The sequence below is a fragment of the Gallinula chloropus genome (genome assembly GCF_964237585.1).
Source record: "Gallinula chloropus genome assembly, chromosome: 1".
Taxonomy (NCBI): domain Eukaryota; kingdom Metazoa; phylum Chordata; class Aves; order Gruiformes; family Rallidae; genus Gallinula; species Gallinula chloropus.
In genome coordinates, this window is record NC_140085.1 from 130,751,093 (window position 1) to 130,773,667 (window position 22,575).

At 37.3% G+C, this 22,575-nt stretch overlaps 1 protein-coding gene across 1 annotated transcript in view; it reads right to left on the minus strand.

Moving 5' to 3' along the window:
• Window positions 1-22,575, minus strand: part of CDKL5 (cyclin dependent kinase like 5) — a gene marked incomplete at its 5' end in the record, with an annotated part of 83,215 nt that overhangs the window by 47,142 nt on the left and 13,498 nt on the right. Inside the window, 2 exons of the mRNA XM_084275185.1 lie at window positions 2,246-2,382; window positions 4,988-5,033. Coding sequence (XP_084131311.1) covers window positions 2,246-2,382; window positions 4,988-5,033 — 183 coding nt within the window. The remainder of the gene's footprint in view (window positions 1-2,245; window positions 2,383-4,987; window positions 5,034-22,575) is intronic.

Sequence of the window (22,575 nt, forward strand, 5' to 3'; positions counted from 1 at the left end):
TTGGATTCCCATTATGTTCACAAATGTCTTCAATTTTGCACAATTAGAAGTACAATGGAGTTTGTATTCTGAATCCTGAATGAATAATGGGCAGCAGCAGCCCACTCGAAGACAGAAAATTCTTATTTCTATTTCAGTATTCAGTAAATAAGTATTTTGGCTATATTGCCTTACACAACTCATTTAATTATAGATTTGAGCACTTGCAGAATTTTCATTTAAAATATATTTACTTTGTCTTTGACAAACATTTGCTTTAGCTGGATAACAACATTTTTGAGATTTTTCCTGTGAGATATTTTTATGAACACAAATATAAGACCAAAAAAAAATGGGCACACTGATAATATTTTAAAAGACTTCTAAGTTTTGCAATCTGTGAATAAATACTGGAAACTTCTGTGCTCGAGTACAAGTTTCCTTAGAAACACACTTCAGATCTGAGGAAAGGAATTTTCTGTTGAAGAACCACACTGATTTTAGTCAGACCCCTTTCCACACAGAAGCCTGCAGATCTGGATAAGTAAGTCAAGAAGTTAGTGTGACAAATACGAATAAGAATAGTAGCATCAACAGAGAGAAAGACTTAATCCTATATGAAGACATTAACTGAGGGGATGATGAATAAAGAAGATTACACTAAATGTGAATTTAAGTAATCTGGCTTTGAGTATTGCAGAGCTAAGATCCCTAAGGGACACAAGGTGCTCATCACCAGTTAAAGCAAAAATTAGCCTACAATAGCACATCTTATTTAATTCCTTCTACCCTTCCTAACTCAAAGATACAGAAATCATCCTGGTCTTCAAAGAAACTACTGTGGAAATCATTTGACATATCTGAAAATGAGAAATGTTCATGGAACTGTGAAGTTTAACTGAAAACAAAGGTGAATTAATAAAGAAATTACATTAGGCACAGACTACACATGGTGCCTGCCTTTATCATTTTATTCTTTTATTCTGATGCAAATCATGATAGCTATTGCAGCCTGGCATTTTTACCAATATTAACACCTTAACAGAAGAATTAAATGTCTTTTACTTATGCTGCATTTCCAACAACTGCTATGGAGAGCTTAGCCAAATCAATTAGAGAAAATTAAATGTATGTTCTAAGTTGGTGGGTGATCAGAGACATTCCACGTGTCTGGAAGAATTACAAGGAACATGGGTGGAACAAGTCAAGCTTTGGCTCTTAGATCTAAGTAAGATCCACCACATTAGAAACTGCTAATCTTCTGATTTGTGCCAAAATGTGGGCTAATGTAGGTCACCTCACCTTATGCAATAAAGCTATATGACATAATAAATTTTAAACTGAGGTAAAGAAGACACAGTATTCAAGGCAAGGAATCTTTACATGAGAGAACTGACTGAAGAGGACCCACACTTAGCTAGACTGCTGCATGACACTGGCAGTATATTAAATGAAAATTCCAATCAAGGGAACAATGTCTCATGAAATCTATGTAGATACATAGATTTGAGCTTGTGTTTATTTTTGCTGTATGTATCTGAATGCCACCTAATTATTTCCATGAAGCTGAATGGTAAGAATTCAGAGAAAAGGTCTACTTTCATCATGTAGGTTGCAAAAAATGATGAAAGACCTATTTGTTCTAGGTTGGTTTTCCCTTGGAAACAGACCGGGGTGCTTGGCAGCAGTAGGCCAATCTAAGAAAATTTTGGAATTGTTTCAAATGAGGTCAGGATTAGATAATGACAGTGATCTTTACCAAATCCCTCTAAGCAACTATTGAAAGTGGTCTTGTTACAGAAACATACAAACAAATCCTATTTTTAACAGAGAAGGATGGAGAAAGTTGATACAGATTCCAAGGTCGAAAGGTTATGATCCTGTTGTGAAAGACTATGTTAAGATTCATTACACAGCATAACACAGGACAGTTAATCAGCTTTACAGTTAAACTGAGCTATAGAGTTGGGGTGGAATTTTTTCTTCAAATGATATGTATTCCAGTCTACAAGATTTGAGCATATTTGTATTCATATATGGAAGAACATTTTTAAAAAATATACTAATACATGAAGTAAAAACCAATAGTAAAGTTATCAGTGTAGCTTTCTCACAATAAATGTCTAGTTACAACAATTCAGATTGTACTAAAGTTTCTGCTGTTCTTTACAGATGAGAATAATTTAATTTTAAAAAGTAATTTGGAAGACACTTTCAGTAAGCTAATGATATAACTCTAGTGGGAATAGCACAAAACTTAACTCACTTTTTCCACATATTCAAAGACTAAGTATAATTTTCCTCTTCTTCTGAAGGCTTCCTTCAGCTCCACTATGTTCTCCTGTTTCAAAGTGCGAAGCATTTTAAGCTCTCGTAAAGTGGTTTCTTTGACTTCTTCATTTTCTAGAGTGCACAGTAAAAGTGACAGAGTAAAACTTGAGAAGCAAAAGAAAAACCTCCAAGTAACAAGTGTTATGTATTTTGAACCCCTGAATAAACTCTCTCTCTAGATATCACAGAGAAAAAGGTTTATTTTCCAATGTTGGACCCTGCTGCCTGGATGCTTTGGCACGTGAACAGAGGTAACTCGTGACTGCTATCATTACACAACCCTCAGAATTCTCATCACTCCCATCTAGGTTTCAGTGGCAAAAAAGTCATAAGAAACAAATCATTTTCATTTCTATCATTTTTAACATGAAGAGCTCTAACATGCTTTAAAAATTATGCATGTATGTGCGCAGACACATTCTCCACCCCACTAATACATCACACACTGAGCACTGGCAAGGTTAATATGTCCTCAGCAGAAACACTGGAGTGCAAAGCATATGTTTGAACAATATGTATTTGATTCTAAAGTAGTTGCATTTTCTAAAAGCCATGACAAATTTTAAGACTGAAGCACAGATCTGTAAGCCCTCAAGTCTCCCCACAAGGTTTTCAATAGAAATTCAGCAATGCAGACCAGTGTAGCAGTCACAGGGCAGTAGAGCACGTATTGATTCAACAAAGTCCTCAACCTGATTTTGACTCAAGAAATTTAGCTGTTGTTTTGACAATTCAGTTGTCTAAAAAAGTGTTTTAGTAAAGCTTTGTGCGCTGCTTATGATCAAGGGTCTTCAAAGTGACTGGATACCAAAGGATACTACCAACAGAATGTCACGTAAACCAAACAATATTAGGTTTTATTTTTAATTTAGTAAAATGAAATCTGTTAATTCAGTAAATTTGCCCATGCATATGTAGAAGCAGGGTTCTTAATCTCTTAGAACTGTCGTTCATAAAAGAGTAATATTAAATGGGATACGATTGAATAAATTCAAAGTTAAATTGCATTTGCAGGTCATGTCCCACAAAGACAGAGACAGAGTAAGAAGAAAATAGGAAGAGAAATTGTTTTTCAATCAAGCAAAAGGCAAAATCAGGTTTTCAGGGGAGAGAGAATAACACAGGTCCTACAGATGCATATAATCATCATCAGAAGGAAGAAAAAAAAATTGAAGCGTAGCAGGAGGGAAGAGAAAAACAAAATACTATCATCACAAATGTTTTGATTAAAAAAATATATAATTTAGAGCAATCTAAATCATTTCATTTTAAAACTGAGTGCTTAGTGTTGGCTTGCATCAGCCTGATTACATAATTTCATCTATAACTAGATGCTCCCTTTCCAGTGCATTTAGCATGCGTGTGTCAAACAACAGCAAAAATTCAGTGAAACAAAAATGGCAATAGAAACAATTAGAGTATATTCAGATTTCTAATGAACTACCACATTAACAAGACAGATGTGAAATGGGCTGAATCAAATCCATCAAAAGAATTTCTGTCATATTTCCAGAAACTTGTAAACAACTAGCTACAACTCTGAAAAGCAGTCATCAGTCACGTAAACTGATATTACATAATACTCTTGGAAAGCCAGACCTAATGGCAGTGTTGCATTTTTTGTTTTCATTTTTTATGGTAGACAGGCTAATATAATAATCCTGATTAGGGCTTAATACTGAGATTCACTGCTAGGGATCTATATTAAATAGCCATACTGAGTTCCAAAAAGCAATAGCAAAGTACTCTCATGACCTGGTCAAGACGGTCGCCACAATGAAATTACCTCCTATGTTCTTTAACAGGGATTTAAAATGAATTTCTGAATAGCAAGCTAAAAGTGTCTGGCAAAATCTGCTACAAAGCAAAAAACAACAGACATAAATCTGATTTTTCTGTGTCTGACCCTGAAAATTACAATTCTTGTAACCAATCACACCTCCATGGCCACCAGCAATCCTGAACAATAACAATAAAGAAAGTTTTGCTATAATAAAGTGTCTGCTGTTTCTTTAAGCCACATTGTGAGCTTTCAGCTAACGCCTTTGTATACGGCTGCATCTCCTCAGATTAGGATGACTCGTCTTATTAGTTCATACTTGGCTTCTCCTTCTGTTTGTGCTAGCCCACGAGGGAACAGGGCTAGCTTCTGGTATACACAACGTAGACAGTTGCTCTCGTAACTGACCTCCAGCTTTGCCTATGACAGGATACTTGGATTCACTGTCCCCCAGCAGGATCTGGTCAGAGGACCAGTCTGGCCCTGTACACATATTTGGGCCTGTTAATGGTAGGTGATGAATAGGTGTGTGCAGCACCAGCAGTACTTTCCGTGTGTGTCCTGCCTTCTGCCACCCACTTTGCCAGCACCAGTAAGAGGAGTTTTTGCCATTTTCCAATCACATCCATAGTCTGAGTGTAGATCTTACTACCATGTACAGTACCACAATCTCAGCTGCATTGATTGATGCACTAAGAAAGGTCGTTATCTAGCTGGGGTGTATAATGCAGTCTTCTAAGGCAGGTATGAAGGATGAAGTACCTTGAATATTCACAGAGGTAATAAATCATTATAATTTTGAAATTATGCCTTGATATATGAGACTTCTTATTTTAACTGGAGAGATATTTACAATGTAGTTATTGACATGAAAGATTATGCAGCAGAAGAGGTTACCTTCACTGTCTTTAAATTTCTTGATAGCCACAATTTCATGTGTCTCCTGTAAAATAAAAGCAAAGAAAAGAAAATGAGTAAGATATGCTGTGTAATTTTTTTGCCTTGGATTTTTCCCCTGAGCATCAGACAAGGAAAACAAAAAATCCAGAGAAATTTCACAATGCAAACCAAAATTAATTTGGTAAATCTCTCAGTGATCAGGTCAAATGCAATACAAAACCACATCTAGCAGATATGTCACAATTAGGAAACCCAGTATGAAGAAAAACAAACGCCAAAAATTCATATTTAGCTAGTTTGTACCAGAAATTTTCAGAAGAGCTGTTCCTGTGGCTCTAGTATTTTTGGTATTCTGAAAGTCAAACAACCCTTTTATCTGACCAAAGTATGAGCATGGGTGCTTATCTTTGTGAGGTGAAAGGAAAATACTGTACTGGCACATGGCTAAGGCTTACAGTGAGACCTGTAATTTTGTTTGCCAGAAGTGTTTGGGTTTCAAAGTTCAAATATCCACAAAGATGATGATTTTAGTAAAGTAAATTCTCATGTCTCCTTTAAAAAAAAAACTTGTTGCCATAAGAAAAGCCTATCCAAAACCAGAACCACTAATTGCATTTGAAAGTGTTAATCTGTGCTTACTATATGGTCACAGGTGATAACTTCTTGATGTCTGCCTGCCTTTGCATTCCTCTAGCATCCTCTATTGTCACCAGACCTGATCATCATAGGTCACATTTTTCTATTAAATGAAAGCACTTCTCCTGTTGGGTAAACAGGAATTCACTTACTGCATGGCCATGGCATGACTAGTGCCAGTCTGTTCACACAGTGATGCAGCACCTGAGTGTTAGTAACATGAGGGGCTTAAGGCCACACAGTAAGGGCATGTGAGCAGACAGGCGGTAGGCTACCTAGGTTACTTGAAGAGCTAGATCCAGCTTACACACCTTTGCCAAACAACAGTTTCAAAAAAACCCAAACAACCTCCAAAAAAATCCACCAAAAAACCAACCAAACCCAACCAACATGCCACTATTAATAGTGTACAAAGGCTGGACTGGACAATGGCAATAAAGAAGTGAAGCCCTTGTGTTGTACCTGAAAACATATGTATAACCAAGGACTGAATAACTCAAATATTTACTCCATTTTCTACCTGATCCCATTTAAAATAAAAGCACCTGGTGCTTTTAGAGAGGACTTACGTTGCTTTCCTGCTACTAAAACCTGCCCTTCATATACACTGCTCTAGTCTAACGGCTGATATATTACATAAATTCAGCTGAGAGACTGCAAAAGTCCAAACACTACCCTTTGCTCAAACAGTTTATGGAACAGCAAGGAAAAGGATGTTAAAACTGAGGCCATAATATGCATTTCAGGTTTGGAGTGATTCTGAAAACCTTGTCTAGAGGTTTTACATCAAATGCAGTTCTTAAATATTTTTGTTTCAGGAAGCTTGGAAACTGAATGGCCTAAACTAAACTGAACAGACTATTGTTACTGCTAAGCTATAGTATTGTTATATTTATTCACTCTAGCTATACTAATAATATGAAGGGACACTGCTAAGAGGGTGAGTACATTCAGCTTACTTGACGTCTGGTGTCTACTGTTCGGTTCTTTGGCTAATTAGGCCTCTGAAAGGTTTGTCAGAAGAGGAACACTGTAAGTGCCCTCAAAAGCATACAACTGACTGTAACCTGCCTGTGTTCAGGCAATGTGTACACACAACTTTGTGGATGAGCCAAATTTATCCATTAGTGTTACATTCCGATGTCACATGAAGGTAAAGAAAAATTGGTAGATGTTTTGGCAAGCATCAAAAGGCTGTATTTTTATTCCTGAAGTAATGATTAAGTATGCTGAAAGAAATGTAGGAGTTAAAACCTGTTGCCTCACATAGCCAGCAATTCTGCATCATTCAAGAAATCCAGTCCACGTGGCTTCTCTGCCATATGCTGCTGTCCCTGATGAATACTGTGAATGTGGTGATTTCGGAAATTAAGTTTTAAAAGCTCCTGGGTCATAGCCTTGAACAGATCTATGGAAGGTATGCTACCAGACATCCTCTAGGATTTTGACTATTGACAGTATTTAAAGCACGAGTGGTTCTATGAAGAACAGGAACATAAAGAATTTAGCAACACACATGGAACAAAGTTATCCAAGCTGTTCAAAATGCTATAGAGCATATAAATTTTTATTCGAAAAGCTTTATCACTTGTATTATTTCATTAAACTAATTAATGTTGTCATAATTGAGCAATCAAGAGTTAACACAGAACATGTTCCCTATCTTCAAAAAAACCCAAAGAGCAAACAATGCATTTAAACAACTTGAAGTGAAACAACACCAAATGAGACTAAGCAAGAGGTGCTTTGAGGAGTTGCACTAGGAAAATTTAATTCTTCCTTAGTGAGGGACATTCCTGTCTAGGTTTCTTGGAGGACCTCATCCTATCCAAAAAGCATTCTCTTTGAATCAGCTACTGGTGAAGCAGTCAAGCCAAAACTAAAATGGATACAAGGACACTGAAGATTATTTTGCACAGATTTTTAAATACAATGCACCTGCTTCTCAAAAAAGGCTGTAACTTCCCTGTGATGTGAAACACCCACAAAACAGAAGAGTTTGGAGGTGCTCCAGCAGGCAGAACAAAAAATTGAGGCTGAGTGCATTTTTTCCATTTCTTGGTCAAGTGCTCTAAACCAACTAAATAGCTTACATGAGGAGAGATAAAAAAAGTAGCTCCTCATCAATCAAGTTTTAAATTAGTTTTAAAAGGAAGAATTAATCTCACATGCCCTGTTTGTCTGTCTCTCCATTTACTATGTAAATGTAATTTTGTACTAATTTTGACCTAGATATTTAGTTTCAACCAAATTTTACAATGAAACACAAATTTTAAAAAGAAAATTTTTTAAAAAAATCACAAATTTGTCAGTCATATATAGAATATTCTTCTTTGGGAGAAGAAAGCAGTAAGAACTGAGACTCCTATACATTGTATGATGTTGCAGACAAGCAGCCTATGTATGTAGCCTGTGCAATGAACTAACACACATAAGCATAACTTTTGATCAACCATTGTCCGTAACTGTCATTTAAGCAAGCTAATACAGACCAAAAGTGGGAAACACAGAATACACTTGGTCTGTGGATCACTTCAGCAGGCATATAGTAGGAGTGGTACTAGAGGTGTCAGACAATGCAGATGTCAGATGATCTGAAGTTTCAAACAAGGACTGACATGCACGAGGTGCAAAGCAAACAGACACCACATCATTAAGCCCTGAGAGCATGGACACAATCCCCTCTACAAAGAAAAGAAGAGCTTTGAGCAATGAAGGAATCTAACAGTTAAAATTCAGATTCCCGTGGGAATCTCAAAAATTTTTTACAAATAAAATTTTGACTTTGTTACTTAACCCTTTACTTAAGTCCTTTTGGAGATCTGGGATTTTTTGCGGATCTGTTTGTCTGCTCCTCAAATACAGGCCAAATTGCAATTCTCCAAAATAGAACTGTCATTCTCCAAATTATCTTTTTTTGCATTTCAAAAGGTGTTTTTTTCAAGACTGTAGTTTGAAACAGAATAGTACTGAAAACAATGTTTAGTCTGATTGCAGAAACCCTCCTCTGACGATAGCTCAGTATCCAACTCCTAGCATGGAAATTTTTTCTATTCAATTAATGTATCATCAGAGTAGATAAACTGTTACTAGTTGATTCAGTGTCAAATCTCTCCTAGCATTGGTACTACCTCTGCTTATTGAATACATATATCATAAACATTCTGTCTCATAAAACTATAGGAAAAGCACAATTTTACAGTTAAGTACGCAACAGATGAATGTTACTGAAAACACTATATAAAAGGACATAAAAGTCTGATTACTCAGACTTCATGGTTGCATGTGTCCAAAATGGGGCAAAAATGTCTCTTCTCCATGTAGAAATCTGCTACCACTGTTTAATAAGTCAAATGTCTTAATCCATGTCTGTTCCATTTACTTTAAAATAGAGGAGGAAGGAGACATATGTTCACAGAAAAAGGGAATCTCCAGACTTCATGCTAGGGCTCAGTCCTTTCCTTTACCTCAAAATATGGATGAGAATTGCTTCTGCAGAAAATATGGGATTTACTGTCTGTCCGCCTAGCCAGAGATGAGACGTGAGTATGCTTATAGGAGGGGAGCAGTACTCACAGCTCTCCTGCTAGCCACCAGAGACTTCTCTCCCCAGATTCCTCACAAGCTTTTACCACCTGGTGTTTCCTGTCATCAGTATCAAACTAGAACAACTTGCTGATTCAAAAGTGTTTAATTTCATTTGAAGGATAGAGGTTCTCTGTAATTTCCATTGTCCCTGCATAATATATATACAACATGATGGTGTTTCTCCAAAACAGTGCAGGAATGTATTGCTGCTGTTTTCTAGCAAAATCCTTGATGTTAATGATGAGGGTACTCAAAGAGAAAGGTGCTCCTCAGCATAACTCAAGATCTTAGAGTTATAACCTGTCTTCTCTGGAAAGTGAAACATATCCTACCAAATTATATGCTGCTCTTGAAAATACCACGTGACCAAAAAAATTCTTCAAATGTTTACCTCTACTACGTTTCAAAGGTTTGTTAGTGGGTTTTTTCCCTTTTCTTTTGTATATCAAGGAAAATTTGACACAAAGCATAGGTACATGAAAAGAATATTAAAAAATAGCTAAAATTCTGTCCTTCAGAAAATTTGGGCTATAAAGCCCAAGGATAAATGCATACTTAGGTTCTGCTAGAAAAAGTTAAATCAATCCCATTCTCTACTACTAGATAATACTTACATTTTATAAAAATAACTTAGAAGGAAGAAACTGATTTGATCCTCATGGACCCATAATTACATTCACATAATTTTGTTTGCCACATGAAAGACTCACAGTAAAAACTAACAAAATTCAGCCAAATGTGGCTTATTCTTTTCTGAACCAAGTAGTACAGTTTTACTTTGACTGGCATAAGCATTACTATGTTCTTCAACATCTGTTTAGAATAGATCTTTCAGTAATCTTCATTCTAGCAAAGACCCACAGATTGCTTAATAAGCAATCACCAGAGAGACAAGAGAAGCCTATGAAACTGCTACAAGATAGTACATTTCTTTTTTGTGAGTCGCTGAAAATGAAACTTTAAAAAAAACAGCAAATTAATTTTTCAAAGTTATTATTTAAACCAAGAATATTTCAGCCAGTATCAATGTCTAATAGTCATAGGTGATTACAAAAATCTTTAAGCTTCAGCCAAGCTGCCTCACAATGGGAGTTCTGCAAGGTAACAGGACACGTTACCTGCATTTAAATCTGGTCCTTAAGACATCAACCAGACACTGTCCTGACTACACCCGTGTTCTGCCTTAAGGCATGGCTATGCTTGGGCAGTACTATCAGATCAGAACACAGCTTCCCATCTTTTCAAGGGTTCTAATATTAGGTGCTGACAATTTTTGCAATATTACTTTCAAAATCACATGGAGTATCTTAGACTATTCTCTGTAAGCTACAGAGATGGACAAGATAATAGATTTGATTTCTTTTTTCAAACAGTTTGATACTGGCAAGTATAAATCATAGTACTGTGTAGTCTTGTACACCTAAAATCCTTAGGGGAATTTTCCTCAAGAGGTGTTTTGCTGGTTTAATCTGATGTTTCTCCCCTGAGAAAATTCTAATTCTATTTTTCAGTTAAAACACCCCACCAACAGTACACTTGGTTATCTATAAAATATCACTCAGCATAGGAGAACTTTCAGGAAATTACTTCCTCGTCCAAAAGTCCTTTTTACTTTTAGGAAAAGAGCCTGTGGCAAATGATGACAGAACAGTGTGTCTGAGTGTCACAATACCTTTATTTGCTGGAAAATCGATTAGATTTTTTCCAACACTTACATATTTCTGTTTACTCAAGAAGCAGCATCTAGAATGAATCACCACAAATCTCTTTGATATCTTTTGAAAGCAGAACGTTATTTACTAACCAGCTAAATGCAGGAGAAGATTCTTAACAGAACAATGGGATACATATACTTCACATGCCCATTTTTAAGAAGATGGTCACACTGTCTCCTAGTTAAGGAAGAACAAAAGGAAGACTAGAGAAAGCTTAAACCACTCTGGACCCACTACAAGTTTTCCAAGGAGGAGCAACTATAAAAGCTCAGTTATTCCACTGGGGGAAGAAGCACAAGGCTGAAACCTGTAGCTACCAGGAAGCTTGTCAGGACACAATCAGTAAAGCCTGTGTGATGATGGAAAGACTTTCTTTTAATGCAAAGAGATTGAAACAGTTTCTCCAATTTATCTGTGTCTTTCATAAACACTTGGCAACACCTGTGTTGTCTGTTCAGCTGTTACAATAAATGCTTGCATTACCAATTTTACTCATCCTGTTTAAATCAAATGAAATTTAAGGCCAGCACTTCTCAGCCAACTGTTGGGTCAATCTGTAAGCCAAATGAGTGGTCCATGTGTATCCACAGGCTCACAGGCTGGGGTCCCCCTTTGAACTGCCCCAGCCCCCAGTGGCAGGCACAAAGAGACCCCAAAGGGTCTCCTCTCCAGACCTGTAAGGTTACAGTCTCAAAGGACTGCTGGGGCTGGAAGGCACCTCTCAACCAATCTGCAATGTCCCTATCCCTGGAGATACTCTGAATAGCCTCTGAGATACTCAAAATCCACAAGGACAACCCTTGGAGCAACCTGCTGTAGCTGACTCTGCTTTGAGCAGTTATTAGGAGGCACACCTGAATCATGAGAGGAGCACATCACAATGTCTCTGTTTAATTTTATTAAAAAATTTTTAATTTACCAGTTTACGGCATTTTTCACCCCTCTTCTTTCCAGAAAAATCACAAAGCTGAATCTTTGCTTTGCAGGCTAGTCCTGCCCCCACCCTGCTTTCACTGCAGAGGAGCAGAGGTGCACAGGGTGATCCAGAGCAGGACTAAAGTTAAGGTGCTCTCAGTAACCTCTTCATAAATGGAGGAAGCGACTTCCCTAGACTGTGCAGAAAGCCTTGGGAGGTTCATCTCTCTAGGGAGAGGTTAGCTCTGTGCAAGTTCTCCCTGCCTCCTCTTTTATATGATGCCAAATGCTGGCTTTTCATAAACATTGGCAAGTACCAGTTTCTTTAACCCAAGGTTACAACATTAGCATTTAAACAGTCCTACAACCATAAAATACTACCCTGAAAAGAATTCTTGTAGGAAGGGGACCCACTCAGTATTTTCTACTAACTGCTAGGCTGATTATAGTGGTTAGCATTGAAATTTTCATTGTTTCAAATGGGTTTTTCATATTTGTTCACAATTTTCTCCAAGAAGGAAAGTAAATAAGCATTCCTAAAGAATTTGCACAATAGTGTAATGAAAAGGATCTTGAACAAAAAGCAGCTTTTAAATACTATAAATGCAGCTATTCTGGCTTTTCATGGTAAAACAGTATTACTGTACCAGGTTTTTTAATATAATCTGGCCTTCATTACATCCTATTGTAGTGTTAATCTATGTCATTTTACAATTTGACAGTATTGTTTAATCCCAACCCTAGATGTAAAACAGAATCCAAATTCAGTAAGTGGCTATATTTTTTTATATCAAAACGTCAGTAACAGTCATGTCAGCTTCAGACTTCAATCTTATTCCAGTTCTATGTGATATATTTTTTAGCTCGTTAACACTGGAAATTCGGGGAATAAAAATTAAGCTATTTATAAATAGCATAATTCTGCATTGGGCAGATATTTGATTACTTCTTAGAGCATGATCTTGACACTTGGAATACAAGTGATAGTAAATTGGAAAAAGCAGGAAGAGAACCTGTACTACTTTTATGGTTGCCTTTAAGATATTGCTGACTCCACACACGTAGAGGTCAGCAACATGTTTATAATAGCATTTTATTTCTTAATTCTGTGTTACTCCTAATGTAAAGCACCTTCCTTGGGCACCTTATAACTCAAAAGTAGGTAAAACTTAAGGGAAAATATTTGGTTGGTTTGTTTTAAACATGTATCAGTGTCAAAGCCTTCAGTGTTGTTACTACAGCATTGAGCACCAAACAGTTTCAGTGTGATCAGCTGAACTTCTGAAGTTCATCCCAGTTCAAGCATTAATTTTGAAATCTTTACTTCTGCAAAGGATACCACTTATTTTTCTCTGATACTTTCAGATTTTACACTTATGTGTTTATTTTTTTTCTTAACAGCCTGACAAGCATCCTCTTTAATCTGTAAAACAAAACCTACTAGGAACCAAAGGTAAACTTGTCAAGCAGGTTCCCGAAGCTGAAACTCTTCAGGTGGAATTCAGTTTTAGATTAAGACATCTAAATTCAGATACCTGCATGCAAGTTGTGTGTTCAAGCTCCTACTAAAACAAGCAGAGCTGGAGAGCTCTAAATTGAATAGCCGCTCAAGACATGATTTGGTAGCCTAAACCCAGGCATCTAGTAAGCATTTAAAATTCCCTAGGTATCTACACTAATCACATAGTGTTGGCAGAAATGGCAGAGGATTTTCTCCTAGAGGAGAAGCTAGAAGTAAGGCATAGCATCACAGATATTGCCAACAGCTGAAGGACCTTATGCTTAGGCACACATTTCATCCCCAAGAAGCATGAGTAGAACTCCCCTCTGCTCCTTGACTAGATTTCCACTGACTACAGTAGGAGTTGAGACACTTTCACAGGTCTATACATACATACATACCAAATTTGTATGTTAATTACATCATCTTTCCAGGTCTACCAGTACATGGAAAGAAAATAAAATCAAAGTACAGATTCAGCTTAAGCATGTATGGGAAATGAATGCAAATCATATCTGTATCTTCCAATCCAGGGTAAAATCAGTTAGAATGCTTTCTATGTCTGTTTCTTTTCATTTTAAAAAAAAATGAAGGTCCCTTCCCTTTTTATGAAATACCTCCCAGAGTCTCCACAACCTTTCAAAGAAAATCAAGAGCTACTGCTGCAAGGAGTCAGTACCTTTGGATGCTGACTGACTGGTCCCACCAAACTGTGTAGACTGAGTTCTCTTGAGTCATTCCAAACTCAATTCTCCCTTGCTGCTGGTAATTCATCTTATTCCTCATCCCCTTCCCCAAGCATAGAGACCTGGAAGACTGCTGGTGAAGACCAAGGCAAAGGTGGCACTGAGCACCTCAGACTTTGCCTGGCTCTGCTGTCACTAGACTGCCTATGTATCTGAGACACTTCTTCATACAAAGAGAAACTGAAATGTCATTTGAGACCATCTTTCTTGAAGTGCTTTTATGCATCAAAAAGCTCCAGTATTAATTCTACTTTAACAGTTTTTAAACATTATGTAAATTTTTGGTGTAGAGCACAAGCTAGAATAGGATTTCCCAAGCTTGATTTGCTCAGTTTACTATTATCTTTGAAAGAAAAATTGCCTATCTTGGTGATTGGGTTGGGGGTGGGGAAAGGTAAGAGGAAAAAAAGAGCAGCAGCTACTGTCGCTTCCATGCAGTGGACTTACACGAGGTGTATCCTAACTTCCACTTCCCTCTCATGTGCAAATGGCAGCAACAACTCCATATTCTGGAGCAGGCCATAAACCACCAGAGGTGGGATTCATCTGTTCAGATACCACAGAGCCGGATCTGCTCTGTAACAGAAGCAAGAGCCATGGCTGAGTTTATTTTGTGGGTTAATACATTAATTTGAAAGACAGACTATGTCAGTAATGATAACTGGAGAAAAGCCTGAGCTACAATGCTGTTCTTGTCTAGAATCCCAAAGATGAGAATTTTTATGCATAGTGTTTGCAATTGAAAAAAGTTTTACACTGAAAACTGGTTTGTGGTTTGGTGTTCTTCCCATTTTAGGCACATAAAATATATAACACTGTCTTTTCCATGCAGTTTAGTAGGTAAAACGAGTTACTGAATGTAACCAACAGCTTTGGAAATCTGGTTTTAGGTTGTTGACAGGATTGGCTGTGGAATGTTTCTAACATTAGCCCTACGAATATACCATTTCATGTCCTCTGGCATATGGTACCTCCTTTCTCCTCAAGTAGCACTAAGGTAACAACCCTTTCGCTTCCTTCAGATCTTTAATGATAATGTCTTTGTGGTTTTCTCTAGGGAATGGATGATAAATTTGAACAGAAATTCCATCTGTATTTTCTAATCTCAGTTCTTTGGCAACTTCTTCTATTAGAAAACAGTTTTATGGAAATAAAATATTCCTCCTTCCCCTCCCAAGCGTTTTGTGGTATTTAGAAAAAGACATCTTTTTGCTATATTTCCCCCCCACAATCAAGAGTTATTTTTGCTGACATTATGCTCTTTTCAAAGGAAAATTCTAGGGCAAACTTACAGCAGGGAAAGTGCTATTATGGGCAAGTTGTTACTATTTTATTGTCCTTAATTTTTCAGTTGTTTCAGTATTATGATAGAACAGGGTGATTTTTCCTGACGTTTTATTGATCAGTTCTCCTCACTTCTGACTCTTCCCCTACCAGCCTGATGGATGGAATCCTAAACCAACACGCTTTCCTACTTCCCTTTCAATTTAGCTATTTTTTGAAAAGCATTTTCAAGTCTGGATATTGATATGAGTTTCAGCGGGCATCTTCGTTTCTTCTTAAAGCTTCTGCATTCAGATTTGCAGAGAAAGAAAGGCTTTTCTTTCCTAGGATTATACTGACAGCACGTTCTTTGGATAATAAGATCAATTCTTGTCTCTTAAGAAAAGTGCCATTTTGCTCTGCCAAGTGTTTAAAACTGCATTCCTCAGAGATTTTTCTCCCCTTTATGGAATAGCGTTAAGGATTAAAATTCAGTCCAAACTGCTTAAGAAGACGACAGCAGGCAAGATTCATACCTCAAACACATACGGGTTTTACTGATGACTGTTGCAGAGGTCAGAGGAACAGGAAGGCTGTGCCTCTGCACAAGTTGCATGGCAATTTAGCTACCTTAAGAAGCAGAATGTACGTGAGGTAATAAAGGAATCTGCACCCAAGGAAGACTTCTGTTACTATTAATAGATGAAGAAGTAACAGCAGCTAAGTCTTCATAAAAATAGCATTTCTACAAATGAAATTTCAGTTTCGGAGCTAAATTGAGAAAGAGAGCTTGTGGACTTAATTCAGGCAGTTTCTAGAGCATCTAAAGACACCATATAAAGATCAGTAGATTTTCTCTTATATCTCAAAAAGGAGAAAAAAGTTTAAGCATCACTAAAGTTCCAGGAATATTAAAAAAAAGCTACAGAAATCACCCCTACAGATAAGACCATCTAACACACCCTACTTTTAGATCTTGCACATGCACTTCTGAGGGGAAGAGGGGGAAGGATACCACACAGACTTTAGGTTCACTGAAATTTTTCCAAAACTTGCAAATTAATACCTCTTGGAAAAAGGGAAAAGAAAACAATGTCATGTTCTCACCAAGTCTGTCCCAAACATGGGGCACTATGTGGGGAGAGGGTGTGGAACAAAGAGCTGATGACCAGTGAATACACAGGCTAAAGATATTAGAAAAAGGCGGCAGACAAATGCAGGCAGAAAATAGATTGGAAGAGAGAACTGGGACAAGGCCACTAGACTCAGAATTTAGTATTAAAACCAGCATGACAAACAAGCAGATGAATCTGTGAGCATCTCAAATTTTCCCGGAATCCAATTTTACCAAAAAGTAGAGGAATGGTGAGAATTCAGAAATAGCTGCAAACCCACTAAAACCACAGATGAGTCTCATTCCACAGCGTTCTGGTATGCACGGGGGATGAAGGCAACAGGTTACTAGCTACACCATCTCAAATACTAGCATCTGACAGCTGCGTGGGTATCCATATGGTGTTACATGATGAATTTTGCATTTCAGAAGTCTAGAAAATGACGTGCATAACAGTGAGTTTATCACAGTGTATATAAGCAAGGCAGTATTTGAGGGGAAAAGGTAGCATTCTTTTATTAGAACAACTGGTGTATGCAAAGAAACCGAAGCCCTTCTCCAGGTCTAAAATAGAAACAGCAATCTCCAAAGCTAAATTTAACTGAGAACAAGTGTATTCTGTGTTTAAAAATACTCAAGAAATCTACAGAAAACCTCAAGTATTTCCTGGGGTAGAGTCCATCTCATTTAGCTTCAGCCAGCTAAGAGTTATAATTCTAATATGTGTTGTCAAGATTTTCCTCATGCACAGCTAATGAAAGCAGGGGAAGGGACAGAAGATTTGGCCTGAAGTGGGCCTTAAACAACCACAGGTGATTTTAACCATTTCCAGATGGTATGAATTGCCTTTTGGATGTTGGACTCTCTCAATTTCTATAAACGAGGGAGATTGGTTAAGTAAGACCTACGCACTGAAACAGTGGGTGAGATTAATTCCACCCAAGTTACTTTGCAACCCTGCTGTCTGTATTTTTTTTTATGCATGCAGATAAGTTTGTGCATGCATGTTTTTAAGGTCCACACCAGAGACAGTGATCAACACTAGTAATGTCAGATATATTACCTTCTCTGTACCAGTATTCTTTGATTTCCATTCGTGTATTAATACCACTATAGTCAATTGGATTGTGTTTGTAATACACACATGAAATGCAAAGTATTCCTAAATATGCTACTGAAGTACGAGCATCTCATTGCCAACGTAACTGTGCAGCATCAATTCTCACATCCCACAAGGCAATCTGGCATAGCAAGCAGCAAGACCAGAATTTCTGAGGCTCATCCTTCTCCTCTAACCTGCATATTAGAGAATAAAGTACATGTTCTCTGGTGAGTATATTAGTGAAGCTATAAATATCTCTCATTTCCCTTTACTGGTATAATTCAAGGTACTACCTGAGATCACAAAAGCTTTCAAAAGCCAAACCAACCTTGCAAAAAGTGGCCACATTAGAATTAGCTCCTTTCTTTATGTTAAGTTTCCAGGAGAATGTTTCAGGTAAGATCCTTGAGTAAGAGCACAAAGATTTACATGAGAGCTTGTCATAAGAAAAATACAGGTCTAGAATGCATGTTATATATCTACCTCCTGGAACAATATTTCTCTCAGTTTCAATGTATTATAAAGATTCATTTAAATGGAAGCGAAAGGAAGAGTAACAATTGTAAAAGCTTTAGGATTCTTTGGGTAGTAAAGGTTTCAAACACTTTCTTTATTAAAAGTTCTCATTAATATTTAGTAGCAGTACTGCTGCTTCAGATCTGATTGGGGGATACAAGACATTTGATGTTACTGCAAAAATCCAAAAGCTCAACCCATACAAGTAAGCTACGTTGCCATACTTGGTCTAAACTAGATGCAGCTATGAAAAACAAAGCTTCTTCAGAGAAAAGCTGCCTTCTGTCCTTTGAAAACTGATATAGTAGCAAGCCTTCTGCTGGCACAGAGCGTAAACAATAGCTCTAACAGCAGTCTGTTGACTAGCATTAGAATGCACTAAATCTGACTTGGTTTCATTATAACACGATTCTGAATGTGATTTCTTTTTTTTTTTTTAAATAAATGAAATTACAAAGTAAGATTCCATAGCCAAAGGTTTGGGTATGATGAGTAATGCAAAAGAACGTTAACAAGTGAATCGGTAGTTACTCTAAAGCCAGTTAAAATCCTCATTGAATAAAACCACATCAGTCTCCATATCCAGGTCTCCTTCAGCACACTGCGAACAGCAAACTGTTGCCACCTCTTCAAAAAAGAAAATGTGGCCTTGCAGAATGTTAATTGTTAACCTACCCTAACCTAAAAATCAAGAGGAAAAAAACCCAAACAAATCTGGACAAGAGTGTCCTGGACCTAATTATTCCTTTAGTCTTTCCACAGATTTATTTGCAAGAATAAGCCAGGCCCTCATAATTTGATTCCTAGCCAGAGAATTTCAGAAAAGGCATGTTCTCCCATTGAAAAATTTTGAGACTTCTTGTTTACTGCAAAATAGGACTATTGAAGTTAAACAGACTCTTCGTTTTCACTTTTTTTTTTAATAGCTCAAAGTGGTAAAAGATTGCCTTCCTTCACACAAACATATTTAGGGAAAAAGCACAAGATGCTTTAGCAACAAGGGTAATTTTTCAGAAAGTTCCTGAAACATGAACTTCAGATGAAGAGATGAGTGAAAGATGAGAAAATATAATCACAAGACTTCAGTTGTGAAGGTTTTTTAAATTCAGATCTTAGTTGAAGACTTGCACATTTCTGCTGAATACTAAGATAAAACAACAGAACCACTACCACTCGTATTTCCTGTCGAGGCACGAGTGTTCAATTCCCCTCACATTCATTAAAAAAATCCCCACAAAATGACCAGCACAGCAGTGTGCTAACTAGTATGTATAAAAATGTTAGGTGGTAATAGGAGGAATGGACAAGTATCAGTTTCTAAACTGACCAGAAGTGACCACTTGCTGTAACTCATTAACTAAACAAATGCTGAGCGCACGGCTCTGCACACGTACGTACGTGGATTTGAAAGGATGTTGGTCAAGCAACAGAAGACGATCTTCATTTAATACAAAATAAAGCGTATCAAGTTCATTGAGAATCATAGTATTTCTCACTTTCTATTCACTACAGACAGGATGATCTCCCTCAATCTGCTTCTGTCTTCATTAACTGAGAGATCTGGTTTGAAGTCTCAATTTTATGTGACCTGGGGAACCTGGATGAAGATAGCACGACATTCCAGAATTTCTAAGCAGAAATGCCACCCCCTCCCATTTTTTTTTTTTTGTTCTTTGGCATCTCTTAAGCCTTCTTAAAGGTCACTAGTGAAGTTTCTACTGATTCTCTTTCGCTCCCAAAATAGTTTCAATTCCTTAGCACTACAGCAACATTTACAGCAGTGAAGGCATGAGACTTAGAAAATGATAGCAGATTCAGAATCCAGGCTGCAATTCCACCAAATACTATCTTGTATACATTTCTTAACACCATTCTTCACTAGTTGATGCTCTGAGTGGAATAAAAAAAATATTTAAAAAAAGAAAAGGAAAAAAGGTACACCCCACTTGGATGAGTTTTTTTCACAAACAATCATAGGAAATTTGATCCTGTAGAAGCAGCAGCTAGTCAGCTTTATTCTGCAGATGGCAGTGCCTGTAACATATTTCTGTGCATAAACATGGCATTACTCCTTCTCTGTTGGAAATGTTAATTGATTTCAAGAAGATAGTTTGCCTCCTGGTCAAGATGTGTACTGTCAAAAGAAGAGGTAGGTGTAACCAGCCAAATAGGGTTTTTTGGTCCTACAGAATTTCATCTTTCCACACTTGGGTGCACAATTATACTTCTAAATGTCACCTACCTCTGCTATACCTGGAAACCTCACAGTATTAAAAAAAAAAGCTCTCTACAGCCAAAAGGAAAGTTGATAATGATAGTAACTTTGTTCAGCCAAGGTTAAATCTAAGAAAATTGCTTTGCAATTAGTTTTCAGCACACTGGAATCTGTGATTATCTTGTTAGAACTGTGTGTAAAAATAGGCTTCATAACACGCATTTGGAAGAGTTCTCGATATTATAGAGAATGTTTGTGGACTGAAAAATTAGGGAATATAACAGCACACAAACTAAGCTTTCCATCTCTAGAGTGTTTTATGGCCAACTGCTTCTTAGTTATTGCCTAAGGCAGCACAACTCTATACTAGAACTCACACAACCGCAACCGGCTTCTCAGAGAACAGACGTGTTCGAGCACCTTGTTTCTGCTGCAGAAGTGTTGGGGGAAACGTTAAGGAAGTCTGCACACAAGTGTGCATAAGCTTAAGAAGAAACTCCTGAACAAGGCCTCCAAGAATAATTTTTATTGGTAACAGAGAAGACTGTTCCCAGGATGGTGCTCCAATAGTAAAATTGAGGAAAACATTCGACTGAGCCCAGAAAGCTGCAGCACAGCTGACTCACAAGCAGACCCTGCATCCTAAGGAGGAGGATGGCAGCAGGGAAACAGATCATAGACACACATTTCAAACACAGATTCCAAACAAGGAAAAACAGATAATAGACTCATGGAAGTGGAAATGAACAAGACTGAGGCTAAGGACCCTCCCATAACAATGGGCAGCTTCTAAACATAAACTACACACAAAAGGTGTTAGAACTCATTTGTCATCACCGCCAAGAGGAACTCCAGACACAAAGCAGGGACTTGACAGTTACCTACCCTTGTCTTCCATCCTGCTCATTGGAGACACTGCCCAAATCAGATACCGCCCACATAGGCATGCACACACCTTTACACTTCTAAGAGTGTGAGTATGAGGGTACAAGTGAATGAAATCATGAAGAATGGGTGTCAGTGGGCACAATCATTCCATTTCAAGATCCTGCAAATATTCACCTTCTCCTTCCATAAGATTTACACTGAATTTTGTTAAATTAATCTTTCTATGTTGCAGCAGACTACAGAAACACAGTATTCACATGGAGGAAGAAACAGAAGATTCTTTATCAAAGTTTTTAAGGCACAAGCAACTATAAACCAGAGACCAATGTGGGTATCCATTTCCAACAAAGTTACTCGTGCTGTTCAAGAAAGAAATCCTCACTTTGCTACACATACAGAAAAGTAGAAAAAGAATCCCATAAAGTGGGTGATTTTTCATAACGTGTAAAGTCAAGCCATTATGTCGTAGGGTGCTAAGATGTAAAAGGGATGTGCATGAAGATCAGTCTAATCTGGCATTCTCAGCCGAAGTAATTCCAGGGTAACACAGTAAAAAGGGAAATGCTTTATAAATCCAGAGGTTGTTTTGGTTTTCCTTTTAAACTAGGAGCAGCTTAAATAGGTACCCTTTAGAACAGGAGAAGCTAGCATGCCATTAGACTGTTCTTTATCAAAAGCAAGTAAAAGATTCACTGAGCTTTACTGTCCAGGTGTAGCTAAACGTAGCAAAACCAGAAGTACATATTCATGAGGGTTTTATAACTATATGCAATCTATTTATAAGGGTACGTAACAAAGAATGCTCCCAGTTCTGAGCAAACCTGTAACAATTGCTGCCAGCTAAAGAAATGCTGAGCGCTACGCAGCCTTAACAGAAGAGTCTCTGTTCCAGAGCTCAGTCTGGCCTCCCGCTGTATCCAAAATTTGTGACTGCCATACTCTGGTACCAGGCTTGTCTAGTCAGTTGGGCTTGCAGCTGAGATCACACACCAACATACAGTAAGTGCAGTTATTAACGTCTTTACATGAGATTTTACACATTTAAAACAGCTGTAATGCTAGAAATGGAAACCACTTTCCTTTTTCCCCGCATTTATTGGGGAAATAAGGCTTTGTATGAGAAATAAACTTCTTGAAAAGAAGTTACATATTCCAGGAATTTTTATTCAAAAATAATAAAATAATTTTTTATTCATATAATTTTTTATTCAAAAATAATAAAAAGTCTTCTATATTTTTAGGAGGTCATCCCACCAATTAGGAGTGACACAGAACTAAGTTATCATGGAAAATTAAATTCCTTTAACCAGAAGGATTAACATCCAGAAGGACAATTTTCTATTTAAAAAATACTCTATAGCCCTTCCTGATGAAAAAACATGCATT